Genomic DNA, 18,943 nt, shown 5'->3' on the forward strand with positions numbered 1-18,943 from the left:
TGAGTTTATTGGATTTTTCTAATAACAAAAAGTAGAAAATATCATTTTTTTTCAAAATTTGCGGTCTTTTTACGTTTATATCGCAAAAAATAAAAATCGCAGAGGCAATCAAATACCATCAAAAGAAAGCTCTATTTGTGGGAAGAAAAGGACGCAAATTTTGTTTGGGTACAACATTGCATGACCGCGCAATTACCAGTTAAAGCAGCGCAGTGCCAAAGTGTAAAAAGACCTCTGGTCATTTACCAGCAAAATGGTCCGGTCTGAAAGTGGTTAAACTTGGTCGTGCAGCGATTCCTTGTCAAATACCCTGGGGTCCAGGACATCTTGCGGCAGGCAAGAAAAATCTCGGCCCATTTCAGAAGATCTTACACGGCCATGGCTCGCCTTGCTGACATTCAGTGGCGACACCATCTGCCGGTCAGACCTCTTATTTGCAATTGCCCGACGTGATGGAACTCAACCTTCTATATGCTTGATAGGCTGCTCCAGCAGAAACGTGCAGTTAACATCTACCTGTATGAACTCTGCAAAAGAAACGGTTCTGGGGAGCTGGGTTTTTTTTCACCGTGCCAGTGGCTGCTCATGCGTGACGCATGCAGACTTCTGCGGCCATTTGAGGAGATCACCAAACTGGTCAGTCGCAGCCATGGCGCCATCAGTGACATGGTACCTTATGCCTTCTTTATGGAGCGTGCATTGCGTCATGTCATTGATCAAGCTGTGGAGGAGCAGGAGCGGGAAGATGAGGAAGTCGCAATGCTGGATGAATTCCCAGGGGGGGCTACTCTATCTGAGACAAGTCAACAACAGGAGTCTGATGAGGAGTCAGAGGAGGATGGTGCCGGGGCGGATGAGGAGGAGCAAGAAGAGCATGCTTTAAACCTTTCTGGGATCGCTGTTGTGCGTGGATGGGGAGAGGAGAATGAAGAGGACGACATTATCCTGGATGATGAGCAGGAGCCAGGCCACCACACCGCTTCCACTTTAGTGCAAATGGGGGCCTTCATGCTCCAGTGTTTTAATAGGGACCCCTGTATAAAAAGCATAAGGGTCAAGGACCAGTACTGGGTGGCAACGTACTTAGACCCCTGGTACAAACACAAAATGGCGGAAATGTTACCGCCGTCGCAGAGGGCTGTCAGAATGCAGCACTTCTAGGCCTTGCTTCGAGAAATGCTGCATTCTGCTTTTGCGTGCGCTGGCAGAGGAGCAATTCCCACTCCCAGAGAAGGATTTGCGGGTACCAATCCAACAGCGCCTGCAAGAAGAGGCCGGTTTGAAGATGTGTTGGTGACCTCGGATATGAGGTCATTCTTTCAGCCGACCCATCGACAGGTGTCATCCGGATCCAGCATCAGGGAACGCCTAGACCGTCAGGTGTCCGACTACATTGGGTTAACGGCCGATGTGGACGCTCTGAGGAGTGATGAACCCCTGGACTACTGGGTGGGCAGGCTTGACCTCTGGCCAGAGCTTGCCCAATTTGCAATCGAACTGTTGGCTTGCCCCTCATCCAGTGTCCTGTCCGAAAAGGACGTTCAGCGCAGCAGGGGGGATCGTGACCGATAAGCGTACTCGCCTAGCTCACGACAGTGTTAACTACCTCACATTTCTAAAAATGAATGAGGCATGGATCTCGGAGGAATTCAACACATGTGACCAGTAGACCATGTATATGTCAATAAACAATTTTTTTAATCAAGCACACAGACCTTCTTTCTTCATTTGGCTCACTTCCTTGTCCCAAAAAAGCACACTGTACTATATGCCCCTACCCTCCTCTTTGAAGAGGTTGAGCGGTGTCATATTTCTACTGGGGCTGCTTATGAGGGGATCACACCATCCCTGTGCTGTGCTGACTTCCTCCTGGGGGTTCTTATTATGAGGGGATCACACCATCCCTGTGCTGTGCTGACTTCCTCCTGGGCCTGCTTATTATGAGGGGATCACACCATCCCTGTGCTGTGCTGACTTCCTCCTGGGGCTGCTTACGGTGCTGCTGTCAGTGCTGTATATCACGGTGCTGGTGTGAGTGCTTAATGTCACGCTGATGATGTCAGTGCTCTCTGTCACGGTGCTTCTATCAATGCTGTATATCACGGTGCTGATGTCAGTGCTGTATGTCACGCTTCTGATGTCAGTGCTCTCTATCACGGTGCTGCTGTCAGTGCTGTATATCACGGTGCTGATGTCAGTGCTGTATGTCACACTGCTGATGTCAGTGCTCTCTATCACGGTGTTGCTGTCAATGCTGTATGTCACGGTGCTGGTGTTAATGCTTTATGTCACGCTACTGATGTCAGTGCTCTCTATCACGGTGCTGCTGTCAGATGACTCTATCACGGTGCAGGTGTCATTGCTGTATGTCACGCTGCTGGTGATCATCTCCTGCACCCTCTTCTTTGCCTACCCTGGTCCCTGACCTTCCCTCTCCTCCATTGCCTTCATGTGCTCCACAGTCCTGAATTGTCAGAACAATTTCCCATATAAAAAAAGAATGCTTGTAGTTGTCGATCCCAGATTCACCTCATACATGTGTTATGTCGTTGGCCATGTGGTGAGACTATGTTTGCCCAGCTAATAATTATCTGGCTGCAAATTTGACCTAAAGGTTTGCGAAGTTCGCCTCCCATTGAAGTCAATGGGGCCCGCCGCGAACGTTCGGTTTCGCGAACGGTCGGCCTCGTTCGCGGTCCGCGTTCGCGAAACGTCCCGTCGGAAGTTCGTCCATCACTAGTCACTTGTACTAGTCCTGGGGGAGTTGATTCGGGCTGGTCCTAATGCAGATCACTCTTCAGTCTACAAATCGTGTGTAAATGCCTCATTCCTGGCTTGCAGTATGCCAAAAATATATAAAAAAAAATTTTTGTTTTCCTCAGTTTAGGCCGATACGTATTCTTCATATTTTTGGTAATAAAAATCACAATAAGCATATATTGATTGGCTTGCACAAAAGTTATAGCGTCTATAAAATAGGGGATAATTTTATAGAATTTTTATTATTATTTTTATTTTTTACTAGTAATGGTGGAGATCAGTGATTTTTATCAGGACTGCGACATTATGGCGGACACATCGGACACTTTTGAGACATTTTTGGGACCATTGGCATTAATACAGCGATCAATGCTAAAAAAATTGCATTGATTACTGTAAAAATGTCACTGGCAGTGAAGGGGTTAACCACTAGGTGGCGCTGTAGGGGTTAAGTGGGTCCTAGGGAGTGATTCTAACTGTGGGGGAGGGGCTTCAAGTCACATGACAGTGATTATTGCTCCCGATGACAGACAGCAGTGATCTCTGTCCTGGCACTAGGCAGAACGGGGAAATGCCTTTACAAAAGCATCTCCCCGTTCTTCTTCTCCATGACACGATCACGGGTATCACCGTGGACATCGAGTCTGCGGGACCCACGGTCAGGGAGATTGCGGTGGGCGCACACACGCAACACCGCTTCTTAAACAGGACGTTCCTGTTCACCATTTTGCCTACCAGTGCCATTCCACCGACGTAAATCGGCGTGCGCTGGTCGGGCATCGGTTAACAAGCGCTATTATGTTATGTTAATATTATGAGATTTGAGGTGTAAACAAACCCTCAGACTTTTAATGTAAGCAAAGCTTTCACATACATATTGTTGTTTTTGTTTTGTTTTGTTGTTTTGTGTTGGGTTTTTTCTTTTGAGAAACAATAATGCATTTTTGGAAGTACATAGGTTTGTAATAATTTAGGGGGAAAAAATGATACAATAAAAACAAGAATGTCCTTCTCTAAGCACAAATATTTTTTTCCAAGAGTCTATTGCTTTCCAGCCGAAAAAGAAGGTTCACCAAGAATCAAACAAATGCATGTTTTATAGTAAACACGTGTAGTGCACCCCCCAAAGGAGCCTGCAAGTAAACTGGGATCCCCCACCCTGCATAGCCAGGCACACCAAACTTCCACAGGCACTCAGAGTCAGAAAACTGGCGGTGACTTTATTTTTTCTTGTTTATTGAGGGATTAGAACTTCGGTAGGGATGGGAAATCATTGGATGCCCACTTGACTTCTTAAGGGACAACTATTCCTATACAGACTCTATATACAGTCTCTATATACCAGGGGTGTCCAAACTTTTTTCAAAGATGGCCAGCTTTGATGAAGTGAACATGCGTGAGGGCCGACCATTTTTCCTGACATTCTTTAAAACATTAAAATTCGCTTTGAACCATTGTGTCCGTCTGAGCACTAATACACTACCCAACAAGAATTTTCCTGACTGTGTGGCTGTGTGTGGTGAAGAGATGAGCTTGGGTGTTTTATTTGGATATACTGTATTTATCAGGGTATAACACGCACTTTCACTTTAAGGGGAAAGTTTCAGGGAAAAAAACGTAAATTTTAATTTTATTTATTTTTTAATTTTTTGCCATGAAGGCAGCAGCCCCACCATTGCCATGAAGGCAGCAGCCCCACCATTGCCATGAAGGCAGAATCCCCCCCATTGCCATGAAGGCAGCAGCCCCACCATTTCCATGAAGGCAGCAGCTCCACCATTGCCATGAAGGGAGCAGCCCCCCCCCCCCCCATTGCCATAAAGGCAGCAGTCCCACCATTGCCATGAAGGCAGCAGCCCCCCCATTGCCATGAAGGCAGCAGCCCCACCATTGCCATGAAGGCAGAATCCCCCCCATTGCCATGAAGGCAGCAGCCTCACCATTTCCATGAAGGCAGCAGCTCCACCATTGCCATGAAGGGAGCAGCCCCCCCCCATTGCCATAAAGGCAGCAGTCCCACCATTGCCATGAAGGCAGCAGCCCCACCATTGCCATGAAGGCAGCAGCCCCACCATTGCCATGAAGGCAGAATCCCCCCCTTTGCCATGAAGGCAGCAGCCCCACCATTGCCATGAAGTCAGCAGCCCCACCATTGCCATAATGGCAGCAGCCCCACCATTGCCATGAATGTAGCAGTCCCACCATTGCCATTAATGCAGACTCACCATTGCCATCGGTGCAGCCTGATTGATGCTTATCTGCAGCCTTGGAGGGGACAGGGAGGGGGGCCGGACAAGCCCCAACAGATTGCATACAGTAGAAATGGCAGTGCTGGAGACGGGACTTCCTATTACAGAGAACGGGAAATTCTCCTGTATGTACAACACCACTTGTTCCCCCCCCCCCCCAGTCCCCTCCAAGGCTATATATATATCTATATATATATATATATATATATATATATATATATATATATATATATATATATATATCTTTTGTGGCCCCAGAGCTTGGAGATTCGTTGGGGGCCACAAAAGATATATATGGTCAAATTACCAGGAATTTGATACTGAAATGTGGGCCGCAATTGGCCCGCGGGCCAGACTTTGGACATGTCTGCTAAACACAGTCTCTATATACACTCCACTTCTTCCTCCAGCACTCACTTACAGAACCCAGCTGGATCACTATAAATTATCCAACAGTCACTCAGTCAGATTAATGCAATCAATGGCCCATTACAGGCAGGAACCCGAAGCCCCTTGGTTGTGTAGCAAAAAGTTCAGTCTTTCATTGCTCCGGTGCCTCCAAGAAGTGTTTCCTCTGTGTGTTTTAGGGGGAATCTGCCAGCGCCTGAGGTCAACCCCCTCCCCCCACCCCAGGCTAGGGAGCCCCCAACAGCCTTCTCGGCACACAACTCTGGCATGACTCATATCTATTTACGAGGTGGCCTGCCCTCTTCCAGACCCTTTTTGCTGGGGATTGGCTGAGTCTTCATAAAAATGCATGACAGCCCCTCCTTACTCCCACCCTCCAGCTCCGGAAGTTTCTAACAACTTCCAGACCAGGGGGAAGTGCCAGAGAGAGCTGCCAGATGAGTCATCCAGCCCCTGAGTCGGTGAACCCGGACCCAGATTCACAACCCAAAGCCTGGCCCTCAGCCAAGCTAAATTTTCCTATCCTAACAACTTCCAGACCAGGGGAAATACCAGAGAGAGCTGCCAGATGAGTCATCCAGCCCCTGAGTCGCTGAACCCGGACCCAGATTCACAACCCCAAGCCTGGCCCTCAGCCAAGCTAAATTTTCCTATCCTAACAACTTCCAGACCAGGGGGAAGTGCCAGAGAGAGCTGCCAGGCGAGTCATCCAACCCCAGAGTCGGTGAACCCGGACCCAGATTCACAACCCAAAGCCTGGCCCTCAGCCAAGCTAAATTTTCCTATCCTAACAACTTCCAGACCAGGGAGAAGTGTGAGAGAGATGCCAGATGAGTCATCCAGGCCCTGAGTCGGTGAACCCGGACCCAGATTCACAACCCCAAGCCTGGCCCTCAGCCAAGCTAAATTGTCCTATCCTAACAATTTCCAGACCAGGGGGAAGTGCCAGAGAGAGCTGCCAGATGAGTCATCCAGCCCCTGAGTCAGTGAACTCGGACCCAGTTTCACAACCCAAAGCCAGGCCCTCAGCCAAGCTAAATTTTCCTATCCTAACAACTTCCAGACCAGGGGGAAGTGCCAGAGAGAGCTCCCAGATGAGTCATCCAGCCCCTGAGTCGGTGAACCCGGACCCAGATTCACAACCCAAAGCCTGGCCCTCAGCCAAGCTAAAATTTCCTATCCTTACAACTTCCAGACCAGGGGGAAATACCAGAGAGAGCTGCCAGATGAGTCATCCAGCCCCTGAGTCGGTGAACCCGGACCCAGATTCACAACCCCAAGCTTGGCCCTCAGCCAAGCTAAATTTTCCTATACGAACAACTAGTTCTAGCACACACTAGACCAGGGATATGCAATTAGCGGACTTATACTTGTAGATGTCAGTCTTGCTATGCCTCATGGGACTTGTAGTTCTGCAACAGCTGGAGCTCCGCTAATTGCATATCCCTGTCTAGATGGTTCTACACATGTAAGAAACTTGTTATAAATGGCCTAGAATAAAATAAACAATGCCGTATATGTAAGTATACAGGGGCTTATTATTATTATTTTATTATTATTATTATTAATGCTCTTTAACAAAATCATTCCATGTTTTTATTTATTTTTTAATACAAGTATTGCTAGGATCTGAATATGATGTAGCATCAACCTTCTGCGGCGGACCGGAATCCATCGGACAATTTGATCGTGTGTGGGCTCCAGTGGACATTTTTTTTTCCCAAAAGTCAGACGGACCTAGAAATTAAACATGTTTCAAATCTTTCCGACGGACTCGAGTCCGACCAACTAAAAATCGGGAAAACCGTTCGCCTGTGTGCTGGTCCGACAGGCCAAACACGATGCAAGGGCAGCTATTGGCTACTGGCTATTGAACTTCCTTGTTTAGTCCCGTCTTAAGTCATCACGTTCAAAACAAACAGACTTTCAAACGGACTTAGTACAGGTATGTTGTTTCGCACAGTCGGGCCGCATTGCCGCAGTAAATGTGCGGTGGGCCGTCTGGAACTGGTTAAAGTGGTTGTAAAGGCTGAAGGTTGCATGCTATGCATGATGGTATAAAACCTTCTGTGTTCAGCTCCCCCCACAGCCCTCCCCCCAATACTTACTCGAGCCTGATTGCAATCCAGCGATGTGCACCACAGTGGCTACTCTCCTGGGTCTCTCCCTCCTCATTGGCTGACAGACTGCAGCAGGAGCCATTGGCTCCTGCTACTGACAATCACAGCCAGTGAGGCGGGAGCAGGGGCAGGGCTGAACCCGATTCTATGAACACACAGAGCAGGGGGGTTGGTATTGAGCACACACAAGTGGCCACATAGCAAGGTGCTTTCTATGGGGGGAACTCGGCAGGGGGGAGGAGCACAGAGCGTCGGAGCACAGGGACCCCAAGAAGAGGAGGGTCGCGGTTGCTTTGTGTAAAACCATTACACAGAGCAAGAAAGTATAACATGGTTGCTATTTAACCACTTGGGATCCGCGCTATTGCCAAATGACGGCATTAGCGCGGACCTACTTTTCCGGGACTACGTCTATTGACGTCGTCTCGTGCACGAGCGGCCTGCTCTGTGATCGGCGAGTCCATGAGACTCGCCTGATCACCGATCCGTGCAAGGGGTCGATCCTGACCCCTTATCACATGATCAGCTGTCAGCCAATGACAGCTGATCATGTGATATAACGGAGCCGGTAATCGGCTAGTATTCCTCCTCGCGCTGACAGCGCGAGGAGAAAAAAAAAAAGCCGATCACCGGCGGCCGTGATCGGGACATCAGTCCCGATCACGGCCAGCAATTCAAGCGACCATCTGCCCCCTGCCAGTGCCCACCTGCCCCCCGCAGTGCCATCCTGAATAAAAGTAAGTGCCCCCCGGCAGTGCCACCCAGCAGTGCCCATAGTGCCACCCAGCAGTGCCCACAGTGCCACCCAGCAGTGCCCACAGTGCCACCCAGCAGTGCCACCCACAGTGCCACCCACAGTGCCCACAATCTGCCTCAAAGGTGCTGCACCCCAGTGCCTCCCATCCGTGCCCAGCAGTGCCTCCCATCCGTGCCCAGCAGTGTCGCCCATCAGTGCCCAGCAGTGCCACCTATCAGAGCCACCTATCAGTGCCACCTATCAGTGGTACCTATCAGTGCCCATCCGTGCCACCCATCCGTGCCATCTTTTTAGAACAAACTATTAAAACATGATTTTTTTTTTTTTATTTATTTTTTTTTTTTTGTTTGTTTAGCAAAAAATAAAACTCCCACAGTGCCATACATCAGTACCCACAGTGCCATACATCAGTGCCCACAGGGCCACCTATCAGTGCCCACAATCTGCCTCAAAAACATTGCTTCACCTCAGTGCCACATATCCGTGCCCATCAGTGTCATCTACCAGTGCCCATCAGTGCCGCCCATCAGTGCCCAGCAGTGCCACCTATCAGAGCCACCTATCAGAGCCACCTATCAGTGCCCATCAGTCCCATCTATCAGTGCCCCTTAGTGCCACCCATCAGTGCTGTCTTATCTGTGCCTATCCGTGCCACCTTATCTGTGCCTATTAGTGTCGCCTTAACTGTGCCTATCAGTGCCCACCAGTGCCGCCTATCAGTGCCCACCAGTGCCGCCTCATCAGCGCATTTCAATGAAGGAGAAAAATTACCTGTTTGCAAAATTTTATAACAAACTATTAAACATAATTTTTTTATTTTTTTTTATTTTGCATCTTTTTTTGTTTGTTTAGCAAAAAATAAATCTCCCAGCTGTAATTAAATACCACCAAAAGAAAGCTCTATTTGTGGGAAAAAAATGATAAAAATTTCATTTGGGTACAGTGTTGTATGCCCGCGCAATTGTCATTCAAAGTGCATCAGCGCTGAAAGCTGAAAATTGGTCTGGGACTGAGGGGGGTTTAAGTGCCCAGTAAGCAAGTGGTTAAAGAACAAAAATAGGCTTTAGTAGCCCTTTAAGGGGATCCTGCTGCTTTTCTCATCAGAAAACTGAGAGAGCACCGGGTGATTACAATGAACCAGGCCCTTCCATTCAGAATCAGTCTGCATAAACAGACAACTATTTCTTCAGAAGGAGACTGTTTGTTTGTTTTTGTTATTTTGCTAAAGAAAAGTGGAGTTATTGTTTAACTGCAGCATAAAAAAATAAGCTCTCCTGTCTGTCTTACAGGACCGTACTGAAATAGGAAGAAATTCTGGACAGCCACACTCCAAAAATTGCCTCTTATTCAAGAAACAGGACCAAAAGATACAAGCCACAGCAGAACGGATGGATGAACTGACGCGTTTCACACTACAAACATCGCTTATAGCTATGATTAAGCACTGTTTGTAGTATGAAACGCATCGGTTCATATGTCCGTTCTGCTGTGGCATGTATTTTTCGATCCTGTTTCTTGAATAAAAGGCAATTTGTTGAGTGCGGCTGTCCAGAATTTCTTCCTATTTCATTGCTGTATGCATTGCCAGCACCTGTGGCTTCTAAACTGGAGAAGAGGTTTCATTTTCGGCTGACCTACCTGAAGCGGTGGTATTCCCTTCCCTACAGGGCTGTACTGTGTAACTGAGTTTTTTTTTTAAATATTAGGACTGGATGGACATAGAGTATAGACAAACACTTTGTAATTAAAACTGCCCCCCCCCCCCCGTATGGGCATTTTATTTGGGTGTTTGGTTGGAGTTCAGAGCCTGGATGGTGAGGACCCATCACATCTACTGTACTCTTCACTATTCCTGGCATTTGCATCTACTAGGAAAATTTTGACAACTCTTTATCTCCTCACTCTGCCTCTGTAATTTGCGATCCTTCTCATTTATAATGTCCTGAATTTTGGTTAGTAGCTCATTCAAATCTTCTGTTTTCTGCAGATGTTCTTTCAAATGATGTCCTTTCTCTGGAAATCTCTCGTGTCCTTGAGGTGGAGTCTCATGGCCATGTCCCCCTTCCTCTCCCTCCTGGGGTAATACATTCATTCCTATTTCTTCCCCTTTGGTTTCTCGCCATTGTAGCAAATTCTCTCTCTCCCCTGTCTCCTCCCCATGCCCATCAATGTTTCCTTCTTCCCTCTGGATTATGTTCTTCATCTTTTCTACTGACCAAGTCAATAAACGGAGTGAGTTCTCTAGTTCTTTGATCTCCTTCTCTTCTTGGGAAAGTGCGACTTGTCTTGGTTCTCGGTTTTCCTGCTGCGAATCGTTCCTTTTCTTGTTGGGGGCACTGAGCAAGTCAGGAGAGGGAGCTTCTGCAATCGAACGTGTTTCGTCCATGGAATTGGTTCTCTCACTGGACAATGTCCTGGATCTCTTAGGTTGCGGTTCTGCGGTATCACTGTTCTGGGATGTAATCTGACCGTCAACAGATCCTGAACAGGAAGGTGAAGAATTCTCGGTGGACACTTGATCTGATGTTATTCTGTTCTCAAAAACCTCAACACAATATCCGCGAGTTTTCACTGAGGATTCCCTTTCTCTGGAAGGTGCTGCTTGATGCTCTGTGTCTTGGCCGTTGTGTTTGGCTTGACCTGAATAAAAAGAAGGAAGAAAGATGGAAGATTAGATCTATCTATCTAGCTATGCTTTTATTCTCAACAGTCATTAAATCATTGCTCAGTCCATCTGGTGCAGTTACCTGAAATTCGTTTTTTTATTACAAATCGTCACATGTCAATTGAAATCAGACTTGCAGTGGGTGTGGCACTGTGTAAACTGATGGGCAGGAGCCGGATGTATCAAATTAGACCCGTGTTTTGCCCATGCAAGGAAAATCAACAGACTTTATTTATTTTTGTCATCTCCAGCAGAACAAACTCACCTTTCACTCTGAAGCTTCTCTAAGCCCTTGTACACACGGGCCGGACATTCTGACAACCAAATCCGTTGGATTTTGTCCGACGGATTTTGTCGGAAACTGTTGCATACACACGGTCAGACAAAGTTGTCGGAAAATCCGATCGTTCAGAACGTGATGACGTTATTTCGTTACGACGGGACTACGTTCAGGCTAGTAGCCAATAGCTCTGGTCTAGGAATTTGATCTGAGCATGCGTGGCACTTTGTCCAATCGGAATTCTCTACAAACGATCAGACAAAGTCCAAGTGGACCATGTTGTCGGAAAAGTTTATAGCCCTGCTCTAAAACTTTGTTGGTCGGATATTCCGAAGGAAACAGTCCAGTGGAGCCCACACAGGGTCGGATTATCCGACAACGTGGTCAGATCAGACATTTTCCGTCCTTGTGAATGTCCGACCGTGTGTACAAGGGCTAATACTGAGTATAATTCCCCTGTGGAAGGACACGTGACCCTGTGTCGACACGCGTAGGGGAGGGGCGAGGATGGTGAAGGGACCCTTACGAGGATAAAGTAGTCTGTGGGAAGATAGCGGTGTATGTGGCTTTGGGGGAACATGTAACACTCACGTCTGTTAGATTCTGGTGCACTGGAAGCACCAGCACTATGTGAGCACTCAATTTTTAACCAGTTCCCGACCAGCGCACGCCGATGTACGTCGGCAGAATGGCACGGGCAGGCATATCGGCATACAGATACGTCCATTTTTATATGCCGCCCTGCCATCGCGTACGTGCCGCCAGCGGCACGCTCTTGTGCCGGTCGGGACCGCCGTGAGTCCAGTTGAGGGTCCCGCGGACTCGATCGCCACGGGGATACCTGTGATCGTCTCATGGGAGGCTGAATGGGGAGATGCCATTATAAACAGCATCTCCCCGTTCTGCCTAGCAACAAGTGACGCTGATCTCTGCTCCATGTGATTGGAGCAGAGATCAGTGTTCACTAACACAAAACCTAGCCCCCCACAGTTAGTAACACACCCCACAAGGAATACTTAACCCCTACACTGCCACCCACTGGTTAACCTCTTCACTGCCAGTGTCATTTACACAGGAATCACTGCATTTATATAGCACTGATTGCTGTATAAATGACAATGGTCTCAAAAATGTGTCAAAAATGTCCGATGTGTCCGCCATAAAGTCGCAGTCACAATAAAAATCACTGATCGCCGCCATTACTAGTAAAAAAAAAATAATAATAAAAAAAATGGCATAAAACTATCCCCTATTTTGTAAACACTATAACTTTTGCGCAAACCAATCAATAATCGCTTATTGCGATTTTTTTTACCAAAAATATGTAGAAGAATACGTATCGGCCTAAACTGAGGGAAAAAAATGTTTTTTTTATATATTTTTGGGGGATATTTATTATAACAAAAAGTAAAAAATAATATGTTTTTTTTCAAAATTGTCGCTCAATTTTTGTTTATAGTGCAAAAAATAAAAACCGCAGAGGTGATCAAATACCACCAAAAGAAAGCTCTATTTGTGGAGAAAAAAAATACGTCAATTTTGTTTGGGAGCCACATCACACGACCGCGCAATTGTCAGTTCAAGCGACGCAGTGCCGAATCGCAAAAAGTGCTCTGGTCTTTGGCCAGCAAAATGGTCCGGGGCTGAAAGTAGTTAATACATGTATAAATAAAGTCATTGTTTAATGATACAAGCACTATTGTAGCCTTTCTTTACCCATATGTACCCTGATATTATCTACTGACGGGAAAGCTACTTTATGGAAGAGTACAGGATTCTGGAGATCTAGATCAACTTGATTTAGCCCTGGAGAGGCTAACAAGTGCTGTTTGACCAGTGGCGGCCCGTAATGCGGGGCTCAGGGGCCTAATCCATGCACCCGGCCCCCTAATCTACATGCGGGATGCCGGATTAGAGGCTCTAATAGGCTTCAAAAAAGGGGTGGAATGGGCCCCCCGGCCCACCCAGTTGTGTTACAATAACAAATTAGGCTCAAGACGTGGGTCCTGAGACCACTCACCCGACTGACCGAGAGGAGAAGCAATCCTATTGGCCGCCGAGGAATAGGAGAAGCAGGGGAAGCCGCCGTAAGCCACCAGGAGGAGGAGACGCTGACTAGCGAAGGCGCTGCCTGCGACCTAGATGGGGTAAGTGCAGGGCTGACCGACCAACAGGTGGGGTGGGCGGTGCCTGTGACCTCAACCGACCGGGGGGGGTGGCCGTGGGGCTGGGTGTGTTTGACCAAGCTTAATTGTGAGGTCACACAGGTCGAGGTGAGGATACATCTACCAGGGGAGGGGGAGGGGGAGCACCAGTGGGGTGGTACATCATTTGGTTTTTGCAGTACAAATGGAGGAATTGGATCAAGAAGTCCTCATTTTCGTGATTCGTTGATGGGCTCACGTCACACAAGGATTATACTGTATTTCCTTTTTTTAACACCAATAACTGCATGTTTTTTTTTTTTTTTGCTCAGTAAATTGATATTATATTGATATCATATAAGCTGTCACTATTGATTTAGCATTTTGTTATCTATTCAGATTTATGTATTGATTGGTAAGCACATCGCTGCCCTTATATTGATTTGTTTTTATCACATACACATGTATACGGGATTGTGACTAATGAGACAAGGGGGAAAAAAAAAACAACACATTTCTTACCCACTTAAGGACCGGGGGGGTTTGCCTTCCTCTGGATCAGCTGTGGGTATAGAATTGGGTATATGGGATTGTATGATATACTTTAAATAAGTTAATAAATTAATAAAATATTTTTTTAATGGTTGAACTGGATACTGGACCTGGTTATATAAATAATTAGCTGCTGGATTGCTGTAGCAAAATGGATCCTGCTTTTCAGGGGGGGGGGGGGGGGGGGTCGTCCTGCTCTGGATCAGCTGTGGGTATAGAATTGATTTTATGGGATTGTATGTTATATTTTATTTCATTTATTTATTTTTTTTTATTTTTTTTAATGGTTGAACTGGATACTGGATCTGGTTATATAAATAATTAGCTGCTGGATTGCTTTAGCAAATTGAATCTTTCTTTTTTGGGGGGGGGGGGGGGGGGTGGTTTCGCCTTCCTCTGGATCAGCTGTGGGTATAGGATCGGGTATATGGGATTGTATGATATTTTTTATTTATTTTTTTATTTTTTTTTAATGGTTGAACTGGATACTGGATCTGGTTTCGCCTTCCTCTGGATCAGCTGTGGGAATAGGATTGGGTATATGGGATTGTATGATATTTTTTATTTTATTTATTTATTTTTTTATGGTTGAACTGGATGGACTTGTGTCTTTTTTCAACCTGACTAACTATGTAACTAACTATATAAGCGATTACATCTGAAAACTCACTTCTCTGTATGATTTCTCTTATTGCCTCCAGTCTCCCCACGCATTTCTCTTCTTCTGTGAATAGAAACAAATCCTTGGCATAGGTAGGAATACTGGGCTGATTTTCCAGTATCTCTTCCTTCTCTTCAGGCTTGTTGCTCTTCAAGTCATCCGCTACCACAACCACGTTTTCTCTTCCTGGAATAGAGAACAAAACGCGTTTCATTATATTTAGAAAGACGTAAAAAAAAAAACCCCAAAGTTATTAGCACGGATCTCAATTTAAAGTATAAAAGGAACACCTGGTCTGGGACCCCGAAGCGTTCTGGCCCTGGGATCGCACTAATGCCGCGTTCACACGCGATCGGACATTTCCAACAACAAAATCCATGTTTTTTTTTCCCAACAGATGTTGGCTCAAATTTCCGAACGTTAAGAACGCGGTGACGTACAACGAGCCGAAAAGATTGAAGTTCAATGGCCGGTGCGGCTCTTCTGCTTGATTCTGAGCATGCGTGGAATTTTGTGCGTCGGAATTGTCTACACATGATCGGAATTTCCGACAACGGATTTTGTTGTCTGAAAATTTGGAATCCAAATCTCAAATTTTGTTTGTCGGAAATTCCGACCAGGAAAATATCTGATGGAGCCTACACATGGTCGGAATTTACGACAACAAGATCCCATCGAACATTTGTTGTCGGAAATTCCGACCATGTGTGTACATGGAATAATGTTAGGCTAAAGAAAGGTAAAAACAAGGCATTCGATATTATATATCATTTTTAAGTGGGGTCAGTCAAATTAACGCCGGTCATAGTACCTGTGGTTTGGCAGCTCTCAACAAAACATGGACTCTCATTGGGGAGAGGCTGACCCACATTTGATAAATTCCCCATATATGCAGTCTAAAAGAGCGTGCCAAACAAATGTCCAAGAGTCTAAAATCTTTTAATGATGAAATTAGTTCACAGCAGGAAAACACAAAACATCCAACATATTTGGATGGGGGGGGGGGGGTCAAAATATCACCTTCTCTGAGCTGGCCACTCACTCAGCTGTCGGCTAATTGCCAGCTCCTTTCTTTCCACAATTACTCAGCTGTTGATGTTATACTGCTCTTAAGTCCTGCCTACTTAAAGCGGAGTTCCACCCTAAAGTGGAACTTCCGCTCATTGAAACCCTCCCCCCCTCCGGTGTCACAGTTGGCACCTTTCAGGGGGGAGGGGGTGCAGATACCTGTATAAGACAGAGCCATAAGCCTCTTCCTGTCCTGCCGCACTGTCTTCTGGGGGACACATGGGTCCCAGAGACAGTGCGGAGCATTCTCATTGCGCTACACGGCTCGCGCATGCGCAATAGGGAACAGGGAAGTGAAGCCGCAATGCTTCACTTCCTGATTCCCTCACCTAGAATGGGGGCGGCAGCAGCCGAGAGCCGAGCAATTGATCGCCCTCGGCTGCCGACATCGCTGGACTCCAGGAAAGGCGAGTGTCCATTTATTAAAAGTCAGCAGCTGTAGTATTTGTAGCTGCTGGCTTTTAATAAAAAAGTTTCGGGTGGACTCCCTCTTTAAGCCGTCCAGTCCAGAGGATCTCTGCCTTCGCCTTGGTCACATCCCAGAAACTATCTTCTGTGATCCTGTTCAAGACTTGCTTTGCTGACATCCATTCTGGCTCCAGATCCTGCTTGCTGTTCCACTATATTGATCCCTGACTTCTGGCTTGGGTGACTATTCATTCCGGTTACTGAACTCTGGCTGTTTTGACTACGTTTGTTTTTTTTATTTTTATTATTAAACAAGTGTGATTTAACTGTACTTCTGTCTCGGCCTGATTTCATGGTTTCTGACACATAGAGACTCAAGCTGTTCTTAATCCTTTACACCAGTGGTCTCCAAACTTGCTTGCCTTTATCCAGCCCTTGGGGCACTATTACTCCAAATGCCACCAACAATGGGGCATAATTCTTCCCTCTAATATCAAAGATGGGGCACTGTTCACTCAAACTGTCAGATCATCGCTTCCAGGTTTCCACAGTCCAGAGCCAATCAAAGCCGATCTGGGTAATGTTTGTCTCTCCAATCAGTCAGCGCATTCGCAGGCTGGTCGTTTTTGGTCTCCCAGTGGGACGGGAGAGCCGGGGAGAAAGTAGCGGAAGGCAGCAGGTTCCCTCCCACTGCTTATAAAAGCAATTCGGAGGCTAGTTAGCTGCTAGGTTTGCTTTTACAAGAGAGCTGACTGACGGCTCTAAAAAAAACAGCATTGGGGTGATACCTACAGCTGTAGGCATCAACCCAGTATAACCACCCAAAGTCCAACAACATATGGGTACGGGTCCGGATGTGTGTATATGTATGTATAATAAATATATATATATATATATATATATATATATATATATATATATATGTGCAGTAAAACCTTGGATTGAGAGTAACTTGGTTTGAGGGCGTTTTGCAAGACAAGCAACATTTTTAAATAATTTTTTACTTGATATACAAGCGATGTCTTGATATACAAGTAGCGTCATGTCACAACTGAGTATAAAAGAGAAGAGAGGCGCCACTAAGTGTAGAAATCTGGATACATTTATTGAAGGTACCACATTTAGCAACTCACATGGTTGATGATTAAAAAGTATGCAGGCATCCGGGTTAAAGCTGTCCACATAGACCATCCTCCGCACCACCATCAGTGTCATCCCTTCTACGCTGCGCTCCACGAGCGGTTCAAGGCTCACTTTCAGATCACTGTACTGCAGGGTAGTCTTCCCGGTCACGATTGCAGACTGACAGCAGTGAGAGCCGCCGCGGGGATGGTCTATGCGGACAGCTTTACCCCGGATGCCTGCACACTTAGATGTGCCTGTTTTAATTATCAACCATGTGAGTTACCAAATGTTGTACCTTCATGAAATGTAACCATATTGCTACACTTAGAGGCGCCTCTCTCCTCTTTTATACTCTGTAGCGCATGCTGGATTTTGCTTCTAATGCCCCATACACAGGATCGGACATTCCACCAGCAAAAGTCCGATGAGAGCTTTTGGTCGGAAAGTGCGACCGTGTGTGTACGCTCCATCTGACTTTTGCTGGCGGAATTCCAGCCAGCAAAAGATTGAGAGCAGGTTCTCTATTTTTCGGTCGGAAAAAGTTTCGATCGGAAATCCCAATCTTCTGTACCAATTCCTACGCATGCTCGGAAACAATTCCACGCATGCTCGGAAACAATTCCACGCATGCTCGGAAGCATTGAACCTCATTTTAGCTCGTCGTAGTGTTGTACATCACCGCGTTCTTGATGGTCGAAAGTTCCGAGGACGTTTGTGTGACTGTGTGTAGGCAAGACAAGCTTGAGCGGAATTCTGTCGGAAAAACCATCCAAGATTTTTCAGAGGGAAAATCCGTTCGTGTGTGCGGGGCATAATCCCCTTGTGGAGGCTTCCATTTGTGGATGGACTTTTTACGGTTACACATCGCTATAATCTTTTTATACGGACTATAAACTGAAGGACCTATGAAGAAATGGGCGTGGAGCGAAGCAACTGAGATTCCATGATTTCTTATGGGGAAATTCGCTTTGATATACGAGCGCTTTGGATTACAAGCATGTTTCCCGGGAACGAATTATGCTCCCAATCCAAGGATTTACTGTATAAATCAATACTTTAGCCCTACTATAATGAATGGTAGGTCTTTAAGGTTGGATAAGCATGAGGGACTCGGTGGTAAGAACATCCTTAACATTTTGCTAAGATAATGAGCACTCACCCAGGGAATGTGACATGTTCCGGAGCTCGCCGTCATACAGGGAGTTTGCGACGTCGGTGATGTTGAGTCTTCCATGCTTTAGCGTGTGATACAGAATACCAAACTGGCACGTTTCCAGTCCTGAACTGAACGTCTTATAATCATTGGTTATGCAGACCGCTTTGATGTCAAGCGATCTCCTGCGGTCCGGTGCCTTCAGCCTGTCAAGAAGCCAGGTGTAATTACTTTCGGCGCACCTGGAGAAGATGCCGATCCGGTATGGTCTACTCGGTTTGCCTGATGTAGAGCCAGCTGCAGGAGGCCCCGTACATTCCCATTTATTATTCTTTTTTGTGCCAATATTCTCAGAATCACCTGACTTGATACAAGAAAAAAAAAATAAGTTGAAGCTTTTTTTTAACCACTTAAAGAGGAAGTAAACCCTGATGGGTGTTACTTCCTCTTTGATTCCCTGCAAAGGCAAAGCATAATGGACTACTATGCATCGCATCGCATCGCATAGTAGTCCATTATGTGTCACTTACCTGACACAGGAGCCAGCGAAGTCACCGCTGTCCCCTGTAGTCCGGCGCATCCATCTTCTCGGT

General features: G+C 46.4%; 1 protein-coding gene across 2 annotated transcripts in view; it reads right to left on the minus strand.

The window, feature by feature from the left end:
- Positions 1-9,782: 9,782 nt before the first annotated feature.
- Positions 9,783-18,943, minus strand: part of LOC144000371 (uncharacterized) — a 70,992-nt gene continuing 61,831 nt past the window's right edge. For both annotated transcript variants that reach the window (XM_077494171.1, XM_077494170.1), the window contains exons 10-12: positions 18,357-18,714; positions 14,606-14,782; positions 9,783-10,934 (exon numbers count right to left, since the gene is read on the minus strand). In XM_077494171.1, coding sequence (XP_077350297.1) covers positions 10,141-10,934; positions 14,606-14,782; positions 18,357-18,714 — 1,329 coding nt within the window. In that variant the 3' untranslated portion in view covers positions 9,783-10,140. The remainder of the gene's footprint in view (positions 10,935-14,605; positions 14,783-18,356; positions 18,715-18,943) is intronic.

The sequence above is a fragment of the Lithobates pipiens genome, unplaced genomic scaffold (genome assembly GCF_037356315.1).
Source record: "Lithobates pipiens isolate NorthernLeopardFrog02 unplaced genomic scaffold, aLitPip1_a1.2 Scaffold_22, whole genome shotgun sequence".
In the NCBI taxonomy this organism is placed as follows: domain Eukaryota; kingdom Metazoa; phylum Chordata; class Amphibia; order Anura; family Ranidae; genus Lithobates; species Lithobates pipiens.